At 34.5% G+C, this 23,581-nt stretch overlaps 1 protein-coding gene across 2 annotated transcripts in view; it reads left to right on the top strand.

Moving 5' to 3' along the window:
- mst (misato mitochondrial distribution and morphology regulator) overlaps window positions 1-23,581 on the top strand; it is a 211,210-nt gene that overhangs the window by 170,755 nt on the left and 16,874 nt on the right. Inside the window, exons 12-13 of one of the 2 annotated variants that reach the window (XM_090402942.1) lie at window positions 1,147-1,230; window positions 10,007-10,122. In XM_090402942.1, coding sequence (XP_090259068.1) covers window positions 1,147-1,230; window positions 10,007-10,122 — 200 coding nt within the window. The remainder of the gene's footprint in view (window positions 1-1,146; window positions 1,231-10,006; window positions 10,123-23,581) is intronic. The other variant, XM_090402943.1, reaches the window with a different exon arrangement.

Genomic DNA, 23,581 nt, shown 5'->3' with positions numbered 1-23,581 from the left:
ATTGAACTAAAGTGACCTAAGAGAGAGAAAGCTATTGAGAAACAAGGAAGTGTTTTCTAGAACACGTGGTAATAAACGAAGCATATCAACCGTCCCGGTAAGGAAATCCTTTCTATGTCTTTTTGTGAATGTAATTACAATAAAGAGGATGTGTATTGCCTTAATGACAGTTCAAGTTTGAACGTGTGATATCTTGAAGCTTGTTCCAAGAGAACGTGATATAAGTTAGAAACTGACTTATTAAGAATTACTGTAATAGATTGATGGAACTTTAGAATTCCTTGGTGTGTATTTAGCGATATGTGCTTTGTATATCCTGAACGGCTAAGCAAAGTCAACAATTGAAGTATATTTAATAGGTAACCTTTGTCTAAAGGTTGTGCTTAGAAACTTATAACTCTAAGAAGGGTAGAAATCTATATGTTAAGAATTTAACCATGCTGACTATACTCTACTGTGAAGTTGCTATTGTCTTAATAAGAACTTCTTTATTTCATGATCATTTTAGTTATGTTTAGATCTTCATTGATTAATGTAAATTCATTAGTTAGTGTATTAAATGTTTTTATTTAATTTGAATCTTGTGCTTCACTGAGTTCATTTCATTGCACTGCTCATTTTAACAGTTCAGATCTAAGCTGGAACTCTATTTAATGTGAAAGTAAAGAAAGATGAGAGAACCACGACTGCTATATAACTTAAAAGTAATTTGTCTAAGGAAAGTTCTGTCTTATTTAGATTATTGTAGCATTGTACCTTGCTGATGATTAATTCCTTAACATTATTCTTGCAACCATGGACAGAGAGTGGCACAGTTAAATATAAATTTTCTTTGTGTTCGAAAATGGAATCAATCAGCAGAAAGAACTAGGGAATTACCGGCCTCGTCGATAACCTCCCCTATTGTTTTAACTCTTGTACAGTATTACCCATATAGAGATTAGGCCTAGACTGTCTTGTGACTGAATACTGCATTCAGGCGAAAATAGAATACACAACGAAGAAGAAAGACATCACAACAATGTCATCTGAAATCTTTATAATGAACTAAATATGTGCATACTGTACTGTTAAAATTGAAATGTCTATATATATATTATATTATGCTATAATGTACATAAAATGCTTGTTTATTGTTCTCACCAGTGTTTCAAGACCAAGAGATACCAGCCTGACTGCAGCAGAAATATTTAGTAATTGTATGAAAACATTTTGTCCTAGTTCTGTTAGGTAAGCTAATGTCCTTTTAAATAATGAAATTATTTCTATGGGTAAATAATTTCTATGTATAACTTTTGTGCATTGCTTCCTGGATGCCAAAATTATTTTAGTCAAAAATAGTGTTTCAAGTTTTTAACAGTTTCACTGCTGCTTTTAGATATTAATATTTAAAGTCAAAAATAATTTCTTATATATATTTTAACGTATGGTCTGACTATTATAGATGTTTCCAAGTTCAAGAAAGCAGTGTCTTGACAACTAAATTAAAAATAGTTTTATTTATTACAGCTGTCAAGATGCTGCTTATGTGTGAAAGCAAGAAGGTGAAAATTGTAAGTCTCCTGCTATGCTATGATAGAGGCGAACTGAGGTAGAGGGTGGTGATAGCTAATGAATCAATATGTAGGTTGTGCAGAAGGAATGATGTAGGATTTGTGTTTGATGGAAAGGATTTGTATAATGCCGATTGACTGCATCTAAATGGTTTTGGTGTTGGGTGTGTAGAGAGAGCTTTCTTCACCAAGCATGCTGAAGCAAAAATTCAGGAAAATTTAAGCAATTAGGGTGGAAACAGGTGAGTGTGAGAATGACCAAACTGCAGAATCTAGTCTCTCAAGCAAAAATAATGAATAGGGTAATCAATTCAAGAAGTAAAGGTTGGTGGGGGCCTAAAGGAATGTGTAGTTTCTATATACTAATGCCAGAAGTATCAAGAACAAGATGGAGGAGTTTTTTTGTATTGGTTAGTGCAAAACCTCACCAAAAGTTAAAGGCTTTAGTGAGACTTGGCTAACAGCAGATGATGCAGTTGCAAGGATAAAATATGAAGGGTTTAGTATTTTCAGGGAAGATAGAGAAGATAGGGTGTGTACTGCTGATGGTAGCAGATAAATTGCAGCCCAAAAGAATAGGAGATAGGCAGGAGGAGAGCTGTTCATTTGAAGCAGTCTGGTGTGAGATCAAGGCCAGTAAGACAAAATATACGATTGGTTGTTGCTATAGGCTGGAGAATTCCAGGGATAATCTGGAAGACATGCATTGAAAAATTAGTACGAGTACAAGTCAAGTGACTATTATGGAGGACTTCAACTATGGAGATATAGACTGGAAGGAAGAAAGAAATGGAATTTATATGCCTACTGAGAGATAATTACTTAAGGCAGCAGCATGTGATGGATTTGACTGGGGAGTGAGAGCATTGGACCTGGTCATAGGATCAGAAGAGCTATCCATAAACAAACTATTACATGCATAAATATAGTAGTTTAAATGTATTAAAATGACATATGGTCATATGCCCAGGATAGGCCCATGTGCAAAATATCTGTTCTGGAACAATAGAAATCAACTTAGTCGATAGAGCAATGAGTCACTTCACTGATTGTAAGGTAACTGTCTTTCTTTGTAGATAAAATCATTATGTATAAAAAAATATGATAGCAGATTGTTAATCTAAAGGATTGAGAAATGGGAAGGAAAACAGAAAAAATATTGAGAAAGAATGATTGAAACTAGTCATAAAATCATAGTTGTGGAACTATTATAGTATCTGGTATGCTTCTCTTTTTTTTTTACTCCCCTTTCTTCACATATTTTCATTTCTTTCCTATTTTTTAATCCTTCAGATTAACAATCTGTGAATCAAGCTAGGATGTTTTTTCTCCTTCATCAGTGCTGCAGGTACATACTATTTCATTCAGATAAAGCCTTGTGTTCTCTCAGACAAATAAAATAGCCTTGCTTCTATTATAATTAATGCAATTGAAGTGCACTGGCTTAACAAGACCTATTTCTCTGAACTAGGTCTTGGTGCATTTAACTGTCTGAATCATATATATGATCTTACATAACAGCTCAGTGAAATGAAATGAAAAAAATGAAAGGCTCAGGAAATATCCCTTTCCATAGTTCTCCAAATAAAGGAATGTCGATATAATGAAAGGCTTGTGTATTGGTGATTATTCATAACAGAACTTCATGAAATAAGCAACACTTGAAAGACAAAGTAAATAAATTGATTAAGTTAGTAATATTTTGCTAGATAACCAACCAGCATCTGCAGAGGAAAATTACAACTGTTATACATAGCATTGAACTAGGTTGTTGCAGAAACAGTTCAAATTGTAACTGAAAAGGAACTAATGACCTATCATGACTTCAGGGGATAGATGAAGAGGAAGTTCAGTCGGTGAAGCCAGGCTAAATATGGTGTTAGAATGACTGTCTTCCATTCAGCCATACTTAAAAACATTTACTATCACCAGTGTAGCCATAGTTATTATCTTCTTAAATGCAGATGTTAACTGATCTACTAGTCCCTTCAAAGTAGGCTAAGTTGCAGACACAGGGAACTTTATACATTTCAGGATGTGCAAGTTGCTAGCTGGATGTATTGTTTGAGAATGATGTGATGAATACATTTATGAAAAACTATCTATCTTTTCAGATATTCTCCAGATATAGGGGATAAGAATGGTTTTGTTGGATATGGAAAGATATGTAGCAAAATATTAACTTAATAGTAGTAATACTTTGCTAGCTATTAATTTATTTAGGATTTGGCTAAGAAGAATACATACATATGCCACCACATACAAGACAACAAAATGCATAAAAGAATACAATAGTATGAAGTGACACTGTAGTCATATATACATATAAAAATATACAAATAAGCATAAATTTAAAATTGAATGTCTAAGTTCGACAGCCAGTCAACAGCAGCTGTAGAAACTGTTATAAAGTCAGTTACTGATGTCCCACGTAGGCTCTGTGAGGACAGTGAAATGTGATATGTTGTATAGTTTGGTTATCCTCATCACAGTCACAAGATGAGTTTGGTCTTATTCCCAAGTAAATAAGGAAGCTCCATGCAAACCCTATTTAGGGAGGTCCATATTTTTCAAGGTAAATCGAACCCTGATGGAGGGCTGTTTGGGTTAAAGACAGTTTGCCAGATTACCGGGGTTTTGGCAGTCCATTCACTCTGCCATGCTATTGTTGCATCATAGCCCTCAGTGACAAGTCGTTGTGCTGTTATAATAGGCGAGTATCTTGACTTAAGCTTCTGTGATGTAAAGCTGTCAATATCAGAGTGTATAGGACGCAGTGGGTTCTGGCAAATTTTGTTATGTTTGCGAATCAGGTTGTCTTAGTGTTGTAGTTGTGCCGGTTGGATGTGGCTCAGAACTGGTAGCTAATATGATGGAGTAGTCTTTATTGTTCCAGAAATGATATGCATTGTATGATTCAACACAGTATCAATTAATTTAATATGTGCACTGTTCAGCCAGACAGCTAAGCAGTATTCAGCAGTTGAGTAAATAAGGTCCAGAGCAGATGTCCTTAATGTGGGATCACAAGGTTGTTCCAGCAAGTTTATGCAGTGTGTTATTTCTAGTCCTGAGTTTGGCAGCAATATTGGAGAAATGTCTATTAAAGGAGAGGGTTATGCCCAGATACTTTGGATTAAAATTGAACGGTAGTATGTTCCCATTTAGTGGCACTCTTAAGATGTGTCATGCAATGCTATTGTTCGAATGGAAATAGCATGTTTCAGTCTATAGCATCACTGACATTCCAGTGATGCTCCAATGCCATTATCCTGTCCCTGTAGTGGTTCTCAGTAAGATCTGCAAAATACCCTACTAATTGGTGGATGTTCCAACGATTCACAGTGCAGATCCCTTAATTTTCCAATTGCCAAAACACCTTTGTGAGCAGGTGCATTGTCCTGATGAAAGACTATTTTTTTTCTTCTGCAAACCGGGTCTTTTCTCACGAATTTTTTCATCTAGTCTGGTTAAAATATCGGAATAATATTCCCCAGTTATTGTTTTACTCTTTTCAAGATAATTAATAATCAAAATGCGTTTAGCATCACAAAACACTGATGCCATGACCTTTCCTGTGATAGAACAGACGTTGTCTTCTTTGGCACTAAACAACTAGCGTCTGTCCACTGTTTTGACTGCTGTTTGGATTCTGGTGTGTGTAATGGTGAATCCAAGTGTCATCCATAGTAATAAATCGACACAGAAAATCAGTTTTATTCTTGTTAAAACACTCCAAGCACTGTTCAGAGATTTTCATGTGAGTGTGTTTTTGATTTGCTGTGAGCAAGTGCAGCACCCATCTTGTGTGAAGCTTTTTCATTTGCAATTCTATGTGCAAAATATATCCTACACGTTCTTTTGAAATGCCTATAGTCTCAGCAATTTCACGCACTTTAACTTGCTGGTCATCCAATACCATATCGTATTGGATGATTTTTGGTGGTGTTACACTTTTTGGACGTCCTTCACGTGGATCATCTTCAAGGCTGGTACGGCCACGTTTAAACTCGGCATCCCATTTCTTAATTGTCGAAAATGAAGAGGAGTGCTCATAAACTTTTATGAACTTTGAATGAATTTCTTTTATAACTCCATGATACTCAATTTTATCCATTTCAAGGGATACAAACAACACTTTTGCTTCAGACAGCTGTATAAAACAAACTACTTCATATAATGACTTGCAATTTCACATGGATGCTTATTACAGATGTACCAACTTACAAAAAAAAAATCTTGCCAATAGTATTGCCACCTATGGTCGAGGCCAGTGGCGGCTCGTACATAAGCACTGTGACACTGCAGCACCCCCAAGGAAAAAAATAAAAAAATTAAATTTTGTTTGTTAAAATAACATATTTATTATAGATACAAGGCTGAATTATGACGAGTGTCACTGTTGAAAATATGAAAAGAGTTATATTTTTTCAATTATCATTACACGAAACAAATGCACTGCAATCTAACGCAGTATCAGAATTATCGCACTAATTGCAGCAGGACTCGCTGATATTTGTTTACGCTTGTCATTGCATTACAAGTGATTCTGATGCTGCTCGTTTGTGCAGTGTCACTTACAGGTAAATTGTATGCATGCATGCGTTATTTCTGTGAGATACAAAACTTTTGTTTATTGGTGTTTGTTCATGGTGAGGGTGAAATATTTTTAATAAAGCAATTTTTTAATATGTAAATTTATTTATTAACTAGGGGGCTCGCCCCCCGAATTCCAGGCTGGTAAGCCGATAAGACAAAAAACGTGACATAAAAATGTTTCAAATTTCGGCTTATCTTTTTATAAATATAGAGTAGATAAATTGGTTACTGATTAGGGAAAAAAAAAATTTTTTTTTAATTTTATTTTGTATATGCAGCATCCCCACTTAAAATTTTCACTGGTCGAGGCTGAGAACTTTTTGACCACTCTTGTAGGTTTATAGCACTGGTCTATAGTGAAAATTGCAAATAGAACTCAGAAGGTAATAAAACAGGAATTTGCTAACTATGTTCTTCCCTCTTGGACAACTTTCCTTCAAAGCTGTAATAGAAAATCTTAACCTAAAAATATTCAGACATTATCTGCTTTGATATTATTTCTTTATTTACCAGTGTACCACTGATAGATTTTATTAAGCCAGACACATCTGAATTATTCAAATTCACCATATATTCAGATTATATACAGCTGTTTGCTGATGATGCTAAGATAGGCAAAGTAATCAGGAATGCAACAGATACATTCAGTATTTGCAGAGTGATTTGAAAATGGCTTAAAGTTATGTGCTTTGGTGTGATGAGATATTTACTGGAGTATCATGTTGGCTGGATTACGCCAGAGATACTCAGCACGCTAGGGATCTTATAGTCTTAGTGGACAGGAAGTTAAAGTTCAGGAACCGTATAGCGAAGATTGCGAATACAACTCAGAAGGTAATAAAGCAGGAATTTGTTAATCATTACGTTAAGTAAAATTCACCTACTAGTTTTACTACCTAAAATAGAACAGGTGGCTTTTTCAGGGTTAAAACATCAAAAAAATATAAATATATGTATCACAAAGTTGATTAAATGCTGAAAAACCATTACAATACAAAGTAAATTCATGCTAGACAATAAATGTAAACATCATAGCATGCATTAGCTGTCTGCAGTTAGTGATAAAGTGAAGTTGAAATATCTAATGTTAAAAGATTTAATAAGAGATTTCCATATGTCACTTAATATCAGTCTGGTTCCTTTAGAAGCCTGGAATAAAAGTTCTTTTTTGTATATAAGGTATGGTTAGTATTATGCACGGAAGAACTTTTATTCCAGACTTTTTATGGTCATCCATTTGCACAGATCACTGAATCGCTAACTACAGACAACTAATCCATGCTGCTAAGATGAATTTACCTATCAGAATTGTAACTGTTTTTCAGCATTTAATCAACTTTGTGATACATGTATTATAGTTAGTGATGTTCTATTTTAGGTGTATTTTACTTAATGTAACAACTAATAAATTCCTAGAAGTAAGTGCCCCAACAGTGAATAAGTTTAAGAAACAGTATGAGTAATAGTTAGGTTGGATCTTCTGCAATGAGTCTTTCGACTCCATGGAGATCATCTGTAAAGATATTGATAAAAACAAGAAAAAACAGTTAAGAGCTGGTGTTGGATTCTGAATGAAGAGAAATTTAAATTATTAATACTCTCCTCAGAATCCAACATAATCCACCATGGCAAAGGCTACATTTGTAAATATTATTTAATGTAAATCACTTGTTTATAATTTAATATTCATATAACTACCTTTAATTTTATCTAATATTTAATTATTTAATCAAGAATATATGTATTAATAGTAGAAAAACTCTGTGTTAAAATATTATCAAGCTATTTGGCTTATTTCTATGTTAATATAGAATTTATATTTGATAATTTAACTGTGCATTAATTGAAATGTAAATATTCTTTATTTATTCCTATTTGTAGAAGTTTAGCGTTATGCAATACCTCAATTTTATTATGTTTTGTTTTGTTGTCATGGAGACATGTGTAAGTGAGTGAGCACGTGGGGAGAATGTTGAAAATTATTGAAAAGAGTTTTAGTCAAAGAAATCACAAGAACAATTTAGGCGGGAAGAAACGCTGAAAAAAGAGAGATTAGATAGATTAAGAGAGAGAGAAAGGAGAGGATTGGCATTAGGTTGGAATCGGAGCATTCGGGAATCACAGTGCGATAATAGCGAGTCGGCAAGTCACTCAAGCAGCTAATAAAGTCTACTAGTCGAGATGCGGTTAGCTAATAAGTTGTAGAATAACAATTGTAGCTACGGAAGACAGCTGAATGACTACTAAATACTTGAGTTGAGATTTAATTTCAGGGCTGACCTGTCAAGGACACACAGAATCTTGAAATAAAGCACGGAGTTACTATAGTAGTAGAGGCTGTAAAGTTCTCTTTTCTCTCCAAATTCATTACTCTTCAGGTCATGTCATCTTGACTATAAAATATTGGGTGTTTATTAGTTTTTTTTTTTTTTTTTTTTTTTTTTCCCCCAAGTAGCAGTGCATATTGTAATGGTCAAAATTCCATATACCTATTGCATACTAGTTTACCTGGATTTTTCTTTTCCATATCATTTTTTAATCCCTTTTCTATAATTCACAGATTATCGACTTACATGTTTGAAAATCTGTGCCAGTATGAATTTGATTTATAGTTCTACCATTATGAGAGTCTAAAATTAATATAGGTAATGTCCTCAAGCTAAAATATGAAATTTTTTAAATTGAAATAATACAATATGAAATTATATGGCAATAAATGAATCTAGTTTAGCTCTTAGCTATTTTAAAGGTTCAAAATACTTTATAATTTCTAGCTACCAATGCTTACAACATTGCAATGCATGAGGGAAATAAAGATTAATTAATGTTTTGGGATCATCACTCAGCTAAGCTGTGTGAGCCCAATTGACCTGCTAAAGCTTAGTATGAGATAGGTTTGATGAGCTATAGCTATCTAGTTGATGCCAGTACTTTCTCATGGTATTTATTTCCTGGGAATGGAGGAGCAGTCTCCTGCTCCCACCATAAATTCAGTACAGCAAACCTTATGCTATAACAAATTATTTCTCACCTCCCTATAGACTTGCTATAGTGAGCATCTGCTGCATTAAACTTAGCTGTTTACTCTTTGATTTTATTATCTTCTTAAAGACATTTGCTACAAATTTTCAAGACTCTCGAAAATAATTGCTGAGAAAACCAGATAAGAGAACAAAACATCTACTGCATTTTCAGTATTAACTTTTATAACAGATTATACATTTAGTTATTAGGAACAATTTTTGTAAAGATGGAAAATTAAATATAAAGGCCGATAATAGAATAAGCAAAGGCAATATGCTGAGGAGCTACCTGAATAAGTTAGTATGGAATAAGAGAGAAATTAGCCAAAATAGCAGACGTGTAGATTACAGATATTCAAGATATACTTATGGATTGGATAATTGGTTTAGAAATAAAGTTGTTTATCAAAGGTTGAAGACTACAGATGTAAGGAGAGTTCTTGAGGCTTAAAACATCGGTGTCAGCGACCATATAAAAAGGAAAAAAAAGAATACTATTCAACGTCCCCCCCCAGTCTATATATTCCCCACTGTTGGGTAAAAGTCTCTCCCATTGCAGGAGGGTTGGGTTTACTTCTCCCATGGTGACCTATTCCATCTTGGAAGAGTGTTTTCGAACCTACAGCCTTTTGACTGGAGAGCAGATATGCTAACCATTCAGCCAACCAGGCTGGCACAATGTGTGTAAGCAGAGCTAATCCAAGATGGTATGGTCATTTACAATAATAAACTGATTTGGAAGAAAGTTATTGATTATAATTATAATTTGAATTGACAAAATTTACTAAAATAATGCCTAATATGATTATTTCTATTAATATTTTTAAAAAGCACTGTAACAATGATAGAGGAACCTATTGCTGTAACTAATCCCTTCCCACATATCTTTTCTCCTGATGTGTCTTCTGATGGTTTTTTGGATTTGGTCAGAAGACCAGAAAAGACAGGTAAGATATGACAAAACATAATTTGATGCAATTAAAAATGTGTGTGTATATTGTCTTATAGGTTTAGATCTTTTATGTAATAAAATAACTGAACAGTAATTGTCATTAGAACACCTGAATGGTTCTAATTTATCAGCTACTTTCTGAGTTAGTCAAGCTTTCATGCAAGCAAATAGGGTCCTTATGCTGTTGGAAACTTGAGTTTTTAACCCTGCATCTCAAAATCAAGAATAGGACTTTCACTAATCCCATCTATGACGTGAGGAACCTGGTCTCTTTTGACTAAACATGAGTTAGCCAGTCTCATATGGGGAAAGAGGATTTTCCCACCTGGAAACTCAGGTTTTTTGTTCCTCAGAACAGGCAAACCGCTCACTGAACACACGTGTTCAGTGAATGCTAATAAGTATTCACGAACAGTCATGAATACTTATTAGCAAGTCCTCATGGAGCTTGCGACTTGCAGGCATGGGCATGGCTAACCCAGGGTCCCAGAGCTAAGTATGATCTATTTCAAAAAGCTTTTGGTCATACTTTTCTCTAACTCTTCCACTTCCTGCTTCTACCCTCATACTAACATTCTTCCTAATGAGGATTCTTTACTTAAAACTTTCTGTCTCTTTTCTTGCTTACTAACCTCAGGAGGAGGTCCTCCATTCTCCCTGAAGCTATTAGTGTACTCGAGGGCTAGGGGTGTTTCCTCCTCTTTCAACTAACCACTAATAATTATAGTAGTAGGCAGCAGCGCTACTTGTATTAACCTCCTGTAGCATACATGTTACAATACTGCAATGTGGAAGGCAAGGGGAAACCACCACATTACATTCCCAAATAAAAGCAGCAATGGAAGTTAAAAATGAAATCAAGATTGGCGATGGAGCCTTCACTGAAGGGATCATGCCCGGCAGGAGAAGTAACTGGGCTTCTCAGGTCGACAGCCAACGAAATCCTGGTACTTATTCAAAAATGAAGACAAGAAATAAGCTGAATATTGGAACATGGAATGCAAGAACACTGCTAGAACCAGATAAAATAGAAAATGTGAAAAAAGAAATGGAAAGACTTGAAATTGACATTCTGGGCATTAATGAGACATGATGGGAGGGGCAGGGTAATTTCGGACAAAAGAAGGGCGAGTCAGGTGTTGCAATAATGCTTCATGAAAAAGTTGGAAAGTTAATCACTACAATAATTAACTATAGTGACAGAATCATGGTGATAAGCATTCAAAATGAACCAGTAAACCTCAATATTATAATGGTCTACATGCCAACATCACAACACAGCGATGAAGAAATAGAAGAAATCTGGAGCAGCTTTAAAGACAGAGACAATACAATAATAATGGGAGATTGGAATGCTATAGTGGGAGAAGAGAGCAATGATAATGTTTCAGGAAGATTTGGTCTTGAACTTAGGAATGAAAGAGGAAAGCAATTAATGGAATTTTGTACACAAAAACAGTTAGTTATAGCAAATACACTATTTCAAGCTCCAAAAAGAAGAAGATACACCTGGAAAGCACCTGGGGATTCAAATAGATTATATATTGGTCAAGAAAAGATATAGAAACCAAATAAAAAATTGCAAAAGCTATCCAGGTGTTGACATTAGTAGTGACCATAACCTTGTCTTAATGAAAACAGAACTGAAACATAGGAAACAAACCAATAAGATGGAACCTTTAAGAAGTAAAGAGAGGATACCAAGAGGCAACTGATCATAACATTCCAGAAAACATAAATAGTCAGAATAATATTGAAAACGAATGGAATATGATTAAAGAGTTAATTACAAATTCATCAAATCAATTATTGAAAAATGCAGAAAAAGAAAAAAAGAAAACATTGGATAACAGATGAAATACTTGGCCTTATGGATGAAAGAAGAAAATCTAAAAATGCTGCTAAAGAAGAAGATGTGGCCAAATACAAATATCTTAAAAATCAAATTACAAGAAAATGTACAAGCCAAAAAAGAATACCTGGAAGAACAGTGTAATAACATAGATGAATTATTTAAAAAAGAAAACATAGAGAAAGCCTATAAAGAAATTAACAAACTGACTTTCAAATTTAATAAGAACAGCAAAAACAATGCCATCAAGGATGAAAATGGAAAATTACTAATAGAATCTGAGGATATATTAATGAAATGGAAGAATTATCTTCAAAATCTCTATAATGGCGACGAACTTGATGTTAATATCAGCATACAAAATCAAAATGAAGATAATCTAGGACTCCCAATAATGCGAGAAGAATTTGATAAAGCACTTTCCGAAATGAGTAATGGAAAATGTCCAGGTGTAGACAATATTCCTATAGAACTGCTACAAAATCTAGGTGATGAGACAAAAACCTTACTCTATCAATTAATAGCCCAAATCTATGATAGAGGAGAAATACCAAAGGAGTTTATGAAATCAACCATAATACCAATACCAAAAAAGAATAATGCAAACAAATGCAGCCAATTTAGAACAATAGCTTTAATCCCACATGTTAGCAAAATTCTGCTAAAAATTATTCAAAAATAGATTGTCTATTCGGATGAAGACCAATTTGAATTCAGAAAGAATAAAGGAACAAGAGAGGCAATACTCTGTTTAAGAACAATAATAGAGAGAAGATTAAACCTTAGTCAAAATACTTACATTTGCTTCCTTGATTTAGAGAAAGCATTTGATAAAGTAAACCAGCAAATACTCCTAAATTGTCTAACTAATATCGGCATAGATTTGAGGGATAGGAAAATAATTTATCAAATTTAGAAAAATCAAAATGGATGGATTAAAATCAATGATAAGGAGAAAATAAATATCAGGAATGGAGTAAGACAAGGATCTATACTTTCACCACTTTTATTTAATTTATATATTGAAAAGGCCATTCAGAAAACTAAAGATAAAATAAATGGTGAGCAAGTCATGTGTATAAGATTTGCTGATGACATAGCCCTTGTAGCAGAAAACAGAAGAACGTTAAAAACTATGCTAGAATTACGAAATAATAACCTTGAAAAAAATAAAATGAAAATCAACACAGATAAGACTAAAATCATTGTTACAGGCAAAATCCCTATCAATACAGAGCATATAGACATCAGCGGGGAACAAATAAAGCAAGTGAAAAGCTTTAAATATTTAGGAAGCCTAATAACAGAAGATGGCAGAACAAGAGAAGACATAAGATCAAGAATAAACAACGCAAAAGCCCAATTCTCTAAGATGAAAAGCATTTTAACAGGAACCATCAACCTACAATTGAAAAAAAATTAGTAAAGACATTGATATGGAGCATTGCATTGTATGGATGTGAAACCTGGATTCTAGGCAGAGAAGATGTAAGAAGATTGGAGGCTTTTGAAATGTGGTGCTGGCGTCGCATGAACAAAATAAAATGGACAGAAAAAAAATCAAATCAACAAGTCCTGAGAGAGATAAATGAAACAAGAACTCTAATAAAATCGATCAAAATTAGAAGGGATAGGTGGTTTGGACATACACTTTGGCATGATGGACTTGTGAAAATAATAACTGAAGGCAAAATAGAGGGGGAAAGAAGAAGAGGCAGACCAAGGAAAAGCTTTCTTGACCAAGTCAAAGACAGCACGGGTTTGAGGAGTTACCAGGAGGTTAAGAAGAAAGCCAATGACAGAGCGGAATGGAGGAAATTGCTGCTGAGCTACCAGTCCCAAGACTGATGCAACTGATGATGATGATGAATACTTATGACAATATGTGGAAGAGATAGGGTAATCATCACGTCGTTACGCTCGTAGTCAAAGATGAGCCACCATACTGGATAAGAGATAGCACATGGATTGGTTGGGATGGGATACAAAGTAATAAGACAGCATAAACATAGAAAACACACATGTGAAATTTAAAAAAAGTGTAGTAAAATTCATAAAAAAAAAAAGCAGGTTTTTAAAAGCATATATACAATAAATTAAACTAATATGTATGCAATGTATATGAAATGGTAAAGCATTAACATTTATTATCTTTTAAATGATTAAAGCTCAGACAGATTATGAAAGTGACTAAAATAATGACTGCACTCATTAGTGAAATGTGGATAGTTGATTAAAATATGAATGATGGCTAGTCCATCACATAATCCGCATAGGCATGTCACCATCCCTCAAGACTATGACCTATGCAGAGCCAAGCAAGAACAACTTTTTCATGGTCCTTTTATAGACTGGACCTGCCACAATTTAATTTCAGCCTTAATGTGATAGAATTCCAATCACACGCCACTATGAGTAAAAAATCTAGATGTCACTCTTTTTGGTGGCGTTCATTCTCAGCTTCCAAGGATGCATCCTCATTCTTTTCCCACCCTTCATAAAATGAAAGATCCCACCAACTGAAATCCTGTATGACCTTTTCAGCACCCAGTATGGACCCCCCTGTCTTGGTTCACAGATGAACACATTGCTGTGTCTGACCACTCCAGGTTAGAGGAGACTGCAAAAGGTGTCTGTTCCTCATGCATGTTAGAGGTGGTCTATTTAGGAGCTGGCAGGAAGCTGTGAAATGCATCTCCCAAGATGTTTGGTCACATGGGAAATTAAAACTGAAGGCAAAATAGAGGGGGAAAGAAGAAGAGGCAGACCAAGGAAAAGCTTTCTTGACCAAGTCAAAAAAGCAGGTTTTTAAAAGCATATACAATAAATTAAACTAATACGTATGCAATGTATATGAAATGGTAAAGCATTAACATTTACTATCTTTTAAATGATTAAAGCTCAGACAGATTATGAAAGTGACTAAAATAATGACTGCACTCATTAGTGAAATGTGGATAGTTGATTAAAATATGAATGATGGCTAGTCCATCACATAATCTGCATAGGCATGTTACCATCCCTCAAGACTATGACCTATGCAGAGCCAAGCAAGAACAACTTTTTCATGGTCCTTTTATAGACTGGACCTGCCACAATTTAATTTCAGCCTTAATGTGATAGAATTCCAATCACACGCCACTATGAGTAAAAAATCTAGATGTCACTCTTTTTGGTGGCGTTCATTCTCAGCTTCCAAGGATGCATCCTCATTCTTTTCCCACCCTTCATAAAATGAAAGATCCCACCAACTGAAATCCTGTATGACCTTTTCAGCACCCAGTATGGACCCCCTGTCTTGGTTCACAGATGAACACCTTGCTGTGTCTGACCACTCCAGGTTAGAGGAGACTGCAAAAGGTGTCTGTTCCTCATGCATGTTAGAGGTGGTCTATTTAGGAGCTGGCAGGAAGCTGTGAAGATGTTTGGTCACATGGGAAATTAAACATATCACCTCAATTTATGCTACAGAGAAAAAACGAAGAGCCTCACTGCCCAGGGCCAAAAACTGAACTTGACAAGGTTCAGTTTTAGCCCAGTGCAAAAATTGGAAAACCACCAACTTATACATCACAACTCTAAATGCTAGAACATTTAAATATGAGGAAAGGTTGCTAGAACTGGAAGAAGCTCTTGCATTTATAAAATGAGATATACCATATTTTTTTATAGATAACACACACCTAATGTATAAAGACCCCCCCCCCCCCCCCCCGAACATTTTCATCACTTCTTTTGCTGTATAGATAATGCGCATGCGTCAACTAGTGGTAGAGTTAGGAAGTACAGACAGAGGAATTCTTTAAAAGCACTTGCGTTGCTGGTAGCAGCGGTCAATTTTTTTAATTCAAAATTTTACAATTTTCACATTATTGGGGAGCACTGCGACATTACTATGACTTTTTGTGTGACCCGAAAGATAACTTGTGTGGGTTGCATAGTTCTTTTGTAACTAGTTGCATCAACAGTTGAAATGGGTGTACATTATTTCGTACATCCTGTTTTAAAATATTTCATAAAGTAAATCATTATTTGGAATCGAAAAGAATTACGTAAAACGATAATATAAAGGATTTCAAGGCCTACCCACTTGGGTTTTTGGATTTATGAAGAGAAACAATTTAAGTGTTGTCTCCTCCACTAGTGTTGGACAAAATTTGCCATGCGACTGGGAAGCAAAAGTAGCTAAATTTCTTTTGTTTCTGAGAGAAACCTCAAGAGGGCAGATGAAAAGAACATCATATAAAGATATAGTTACATCAATTGTAGAAAGTTAGGCTGCTGTAAGTGAAAACTGTGTTAGAAATGGTTTCATTAAAGCATAAGGGAATGCAGTGGCTATGTTCTCCCCAGGACCTTTTGAATGGGCAAACTGCCCGGCTGGTTTCACTGACCATCCGGCTAAATAATGAGCAAGAATGGAAAAATAATATGACATTTTTAATTAATAGTGATGAGAAATTGAACTGGAGTCTTGATACTCGTGAGACCAGCTCAGTTTCTTGCATTGCAAGCCAATCTCGAGAGCTTTGGATATTCACTTTGATGCACACCAATCCGTATGCAGAAGAAGACAAAAATCGGAATCACGAATGCAACGGTATCAGTTGCAAAGAAGATCTTTTACGAAAGAGACATAATTTTCATGTTTGAGTGAATTCGAATCGAAGGCAAAAATCTATGTTACAAATCTACATTTATTTTTCTTAATAATGGTTTTTGTCTGAAGATTGCGAGTCAAGTATTTAATATTTTATTTTGTAATAGGCCTCTGCGCATCAAATGTAGTTGTGATCTTGGGGAATTCTCGAGGACTATGACATCAGTCTCGAGTGATACCAATTCCCATTTCTAGTAATTAATACTTATAAATAGTGAAATTGCGACATAACATGTGTTATGTGTCTCGGATATTACTGTCAGTGCACAATTCAGTGACTTGTTCTGATTAATTTAATAACAATGATATTTTGTATTTATTAAATTACCACATAATGAGTAAAAAGTCAAGTCAGAAAAACCACACTCTTAAGTTATTTTAAGAAAGATGAAACCGAGCATAGGAGCAAAGACACCAAATCAACAACAGAATCGTTGATTTCTGCAGAGTCTCTTTCAAATGTAAAACATGCATCTAAACACCGCTTATCGGATATTAACAGTAAGTGGTTTAAAAAATTCCATTGGTTAGTAGTGAAAGATAATGGATTGATGTGTTCCACATGTATGAAATACGGAAAGAGACGACCCACAAACAAGGAAGTAGCTTGGGTAACTATGCCATGCACGAGACTTCAAAAAGAAAGCTTGGGTGACCATGAACAAAGCAAGTTACACACTGATTCTTGTTCAGATATACTAGAAGAAACTGGAATAGGGCAAATTGAAAAATTAATTTCAATTTTAACTTGCAGAGAGAGAGATGCTTTTCTGGGAGCTTTAAGATCTATGTATTGGTTAGCGAAAAATGAGTTACCACATTATTTGAAAAATTGCATGAGCATTGCAATGCCTACTTAGAATATCTTAACGTTGGTAAAAATGCACATTATACCTCAAAGAATAATGCAAGAGTTGATTGATATTTTAGCATCAGAAATTCAAAAAAAAAAATAAAAAAATCAGCTAACGCCTTTTTATTCTCGGTATACGGGAGTAGGCGAGGCCATTTAGCCCTATCTAACTTTTGGAGACTGAGTGGGAAGTTCAATCTCCACTGGTACCAATCAGAGATAGATGGCCCAAGGCCATCACTAATTAAGCGGTACACAGTGAAGAGAGACGGCTCAAATGTGCCGCCATCTCATGGTCCCTAACACAATATATTTAATGTCTGAAATAATGTGGTTCTATGGTTGATTTTCTTGAGTTTACGGGAGGAAAAACCTGCTTGCCTGTGTCAGAGATTGACTAACTCGGGAACCGGCCGAAAAAAGGCTTAGAAAAATTTCCTCTAGTCACCGACTAGACTCGAAACCAAGTCATCCTTCGTGCGGCCAAGCACTGTGGTGTACAAACGCCACATCCACTGAGCTACACAGGCTCCTGCATCAGAAATTAGATCTGAAATACTGAAAAATATACATTCTACAGATATTTTTATTTTAACCTGTGGCATAGTATAATTATTAAAAACAACACGTAAGTCCACAGTAACTTTAATTAATAAATAAAGTAGATATTTCATACTTAAACTAATAATACATCTTCAGTGTTAAAACAGATAGGAATAGAATACAAGTAACGAACATTCAGTGGATCACCTATTAAAATACAATTTTTTTTTTTTTTTTTCACCAGGGCAACTCGTTTGCAATGAGTTGTCCTGGTGTTGTACCACCTTACCCCAGTCCTGAAGATACTTTCAGGTGCAAACTTTGTTTGCTCACACTTGGATAAAGGATTAAACTAAATTTATTATATTAAAATACAATGTTGTCGCGAGCTAGGAAATGAAAGAAATTAATAAATAATTAATATTTAAGATAATTAGTTTTATAATGATTACATAAAATAAAAGTCTCCAAGAGTGAGTGGCAATAATTTCGGTTTAAATTCAGTCGGTGTAAAAAAGCTTCACAACTTTCTTTAAAGAGGCATTTATATTTGAACTTGCATCTATGAAGAGAATAGCTTTATCCCACTGGATATTATGGGTAGTGGTAATACTGTGTTGTGTTAGACCAGACTTCTGAGGTTTGTTGTAATCAATATAATATTGATGTTCTTTAATTCTTTTTTCCACAGAACGGTCAGTTTGTCCAAAATAAGAAACATCGCATTCACAAGGAATTTGGTAAACGCCAGCCAAAGACAGAGATGACAGTTTATCTTTTGTAGAAGGCAATAAGGAAGAAATTTTGTTGATAGGAATATAAGTGGGAATCAATTGGTACTTTTTTAAAATTCTACCTATAGGTTCTAAGATTCCTGGAATGTAGGGGATTAGAACTATGTGAACTGTTGAAGAAACCTTAGGTATTGGAACATAAGATTCAATTATTTGTTGGATTTGATTAGGGTGATAATTATTAGATTCCATTAACTTTTTAATGATGGAAAGTCCTTGATTCAAAAGACTATGAGACAAAAGTATCCAGTCTTTTAGAAGACACCTCTACCTACAAATTCACAGATTAAACAATTAAATAAATTACTTGATGAGGTCATCAGTTGGGACCCAAATTATGTGGATAAATTACGCACCTACTTTGAAAGATCTCCCCATCTATATGGTCTCCCGAAAATTCATAAAGAAGGCTATCCAGTATGACCAATCGTGAATTGCATTGATTCTCCTACTTACCGAATTGCAAAAGTCTTGTCTCGTTCTTTAAGTGCTCTCACTGGACATTCCAGATCCTACATAGAAAATTCAACAGATTTCCTGGAAAAAATCAAGGATTTAAAAATCAAAGAGTCTGAGTTGTTAGTGAGTTTCGACGTTGTATCTTTGTTTACCAATATCCCATTAGCCGACACAGTCAATTTATTATATGAAGATTACCCTCCAGATATCGCAAAGATTTTTGAATTTGTTATCCATTCAGGTTATTTTAGTTGGAAAAACAAGTTGAAGGTACTGCCATGGGTAGTCCTTTGTCTCCACCTTTGGCTAACTATTTTTTGAAACAATTTGAAGAGACTATGTTTTCATCGATTCACCCTCAACCATCTCTTTGGTATCGTTATGTCGATGTTTTTGCCGTTTGGTCACATACTGAAGATGAGCTTTCCATCTTTCTACAACAGATAAATAGCCTTCATCCTCATATCCGATTCACCATGGAAAAGGAAAATTCTGGTACCTTATCATTTTTGGACATCCTGCTTACTCGAACTTCTTCTGGTACCTTATCTACAAGTGTCTTTCGAAAGCCCACATTTACTGGTAGATACATTCATAAACAGTCTGCTCACCATACATCTCAAAAATTTGGCATTCTTAAATCTCTAATTAATAGGGCACATAAAGTTTGCTCTTCTCCAGAAATCTTACAAGAACTTTCCATCAAGAAGTTAATGGAATCTAATAATTACCACCCTAATCAAATCCAACAGATAATTGAATCTTATGTTCCAATACCTAAGGTTTCTTCAACAGTTCACAGAGTTCCAATCCCCTACATTCCAGGAATTTCATAACCTATAGGTAGAATTTTAAAAAAGTACCAATTGATTCCCACTTATATTCCTATCAACAAAATTTCTTCCTTATTGCCTTCTACAAAAGATAAACTGTCATCTCTGTCTTTGGTTGGCGTTTACCAAATTCCTTGTGAATGCGATGTTTCTTATTTTGGACAAACTGTCCGTTCTGTGGAAAAAAGAATTAAAGAACATCAATATTATATTGATTATAACAAACCTCAGAAGTCTGGTCTAGCACAACACAGTATTACCACTACCCATAATATCAAGTGGGATAGATGCAGGTTCAAATATGAACGCCTCTTTAAAGAAAGTTGTAAAGCTTTTTTACACTGACTGAATTTCAATCGAAATGATTGCCTCTCTCTCGAAGATCTGGGAGACTTTTCTTTTATGTAATCATTAAAAATGTAATTATCTTAAATATTAATTATTTATTAATTTCTTTCATTTCCTAGCTCGCGACAACATTGTATTTTAATAGGTGATCCACCGAATGTTCGTTACTTGTATTCTATTCCTATCTGTTTGTAACACTGAAGATGTACTATTAGTTTTAGTATGAAATATCTACATTATTTATTAATTAAAGTTATTACTGTGGACTTGCGTGTTGTTTTTAATAATTAGATTATTTCAGTGTTTTATGTGAAGAAACTATAGACATCTCAGTTTTTAAAACAGCTGATTGTGTACATTAAATATGTTTGTCAACTTAGAAAAGAAGTCAGGGTTAGTTTTGTATCAACTTGCAATATCATTAATGCCAAAACTGAGACTATAACAAACAAAGTAAGCTCCTTTTAGTGTGGATAAACAAGAAGCAATTACATGGTGATGTTATTACTGAGTGAATTCTTTGTGAGAAAGCCAAACATCTGCATAGTGAACTTAAGAAACGCACACCTGAAAATGGAGAGTTTAAAGGAAGTAGAGGCTGGTTCGATAAATTCAAAAAACAAACTGGGATCCATAGTGTTGTCATGCACGGAGAGGCCGCGAGTGCTGATGTAGAAGAAGCGGACAGTGTAAAAACCTTTAAGGAGTATGTGGATAGTGAGGGATTTGTATCTCAACAGGTTTTTAATTGTGATGAAAGGGGTATTTTTTGGAAAAAAAATGCCGAAAAGGACCTATATCACAAAAGAAGAAAAGACTGCACTGGGATATAAACCTATGAAAGATAGAATTGCTTTGTGGTAATGCTAGTGGAGACTGCAAGATAAAGCCTTTGCTTGTTTAGCGTTTTTAAAAAGAATAATGTCATAAAGAGCAAATTCGGTGTTATGTCGAGGGTCAACACGAAAGTGTGGGTTACCAGAGTTTTTCACTAAGTGGATTTATCAAGAATTTGCTCCCACTGTAAAAGCTTATCTTACTGAAAAAAATCTACCATTAAAAGCTCTTCTAGTGATGAACAATGCTCCTTCTCATCCCCCAAATTTAGAGGAGGATTTAGTTTCATTAAGTTTTTACCACCCAATACCACTTATCATACAACCCATGGATCAGCAACTGATTTCAAACTTCGAAAAATTATATTAGGCTATGTTTTAAAAGTGCTTTGAAATAACCAATGCCACAGAACTGACTCTTAAAGAATTTTGGAAAGAGCATTACAACATTCTTCATTATTTAAGGATTGTCGATAAGGCATGGAAAGAAGTTTCTATTAAAACAATGATTTCTGCTCTTGGAAAAAACTCTGGCCAGATTGTATTTCAGTCAGTGAAGTAGTAAGCTATTAAAAAACCTAAAATAGATAACATAAAATTATTGAAATTTTTTGGATATGGGAACGGATTATTTCGCTTTCCATTATTTCTTATGTAAAATCTTGATTTGCATTTCGAACGAGTTTCTGGAACGAATTAAATACGAACTACGAGGCACCACTGTAGTAGAATTCAAAGAATACTTGGAAAGAATTGCAAGCGTGAAAATAAAACTCATAAAATCTCAGTCATTCAGGTATATGCCTCTACCTCAAGCCACGGTTTGGAAGAAATAGTAGAGTTTTATAATCATCTGACAAGTAAAATTTCCAAAGAGAAAACACAAGAGTTAATAGTAATGGGAGATTTCAATGCCACAATAGGATAAAATGCTGGGACCATATGGATATGGTTCTAGAAATGCTAAGGGAGAATTATTTAACTTAGCAGCAAGTCGTAATTTAACGATGGTGAATTCATATTTCTCCTGATGGAAATAGCAAGAGGAGATTGACTTTATTCTCTGCCTAAGTACAAGCCTATTTACCTCTCTACAGGTGCTCAATTTTAGATGTAGATCATAGAATTGTGAGAGGAATTATCTCATTATCAAAATGGAAAAACAGGATTAAGTGTATCAAACCAAATATTAATTAATAGACCAAAGTGATTGCTTCTCAAAATCTGATGTTTAAGAACTTTGCAATTCTATTGAAACCATTATTAAGTCTTCGGTTAAACCTATAAATAAGTCTACTGGCAGGTAGAATGACAAGATCTCTAAAAAACTAAGATACTAATAGATGAAAGAGAAGTACTAAAGAAAAACAGATTACATATATCAAGAGAGAAAATTAAATTTGACAAATTTGTCAAAAGAGGAATCCAAAATGACCTGAGAAAATTAAATACAACTGACATATCTAAGGCAATAGAACCTCACTAAACATAGTCTTTCTGGAGTCAAGAAAATGGATTCCCTGTCTTTTAGATAAAAAATGGAAACATAACAATAGAAAATAAATTCAAGGCATCGCCAATGATTTTTACAAAGACCTTTCTTTATACAGGCTATATAATTGGATCAAATTCAACAAACAATAGGCATGTGGAAAATGTCAATGTCCCACCCATAACAGAAATTAAAACTGCTATCAATGAAATGAAATACAATAAGTGTCCAGGACCAGATGAAACCTTGCAGAGCTTTTCAAATATGGGTTGGACAACTTTTTACCATTATTACTTAAACTGTACAATAGAATCCTAAAAGATGAGACTTTCCCTGAATGGCTGAAATCAGAAACAACTACAGGCCTATAAGTTTACTATCATACAACTATAAAATTTTTACAAGAATAATCCTCAAACGAATTTGTAACTGTCTCGACTCTGAATAACCATATGAACAAGCAGGTTTCAGGCAAGAATTTTATATAATTGACAATCTACACACAGTTAATCAAATAGTCGAAAAATATTTAGAATACAATAAACCTTTTTATATGGCCTTCATTGACTATAGCAAAGCATTTGACTCCATAGAACATTACCCTATTTTCTGTGCTTTGAAAGACATGGGAATCGAGGAAAAATATATCTGGCTACTTCCCTCTAATCTATCAGGTTGGAGGGATGTGATGACTTCTTTAGAATGGAAAGAGGCATCAAACAAGGTGATCCTATTGCTCCAAAACTTTTTAAAGCAGCCCTCAAAGCCATTTTCAAGGATCTGG

Source organism: Typopeltis vanoorti, chromosome 13 (assembly GCF_054136105.1).
Source record: "Typopeltis vanoorti isolate ZY-2024b chromosome 13, IOZ_Tvanoo_1.0, whole genome shotgun sequence".
Classification (NCBI taxonomy): Eukaryota; Metazoa; Arthropoda; class Arachnida; order Uropygi; family Thelyphonidae; genus Typopeltis; species Typopeltis vanoorti.
Note: the sequence above shows the minus strand (reverse complement) of the source record. Positions and strands in the feature narration are given on the sequence as shown.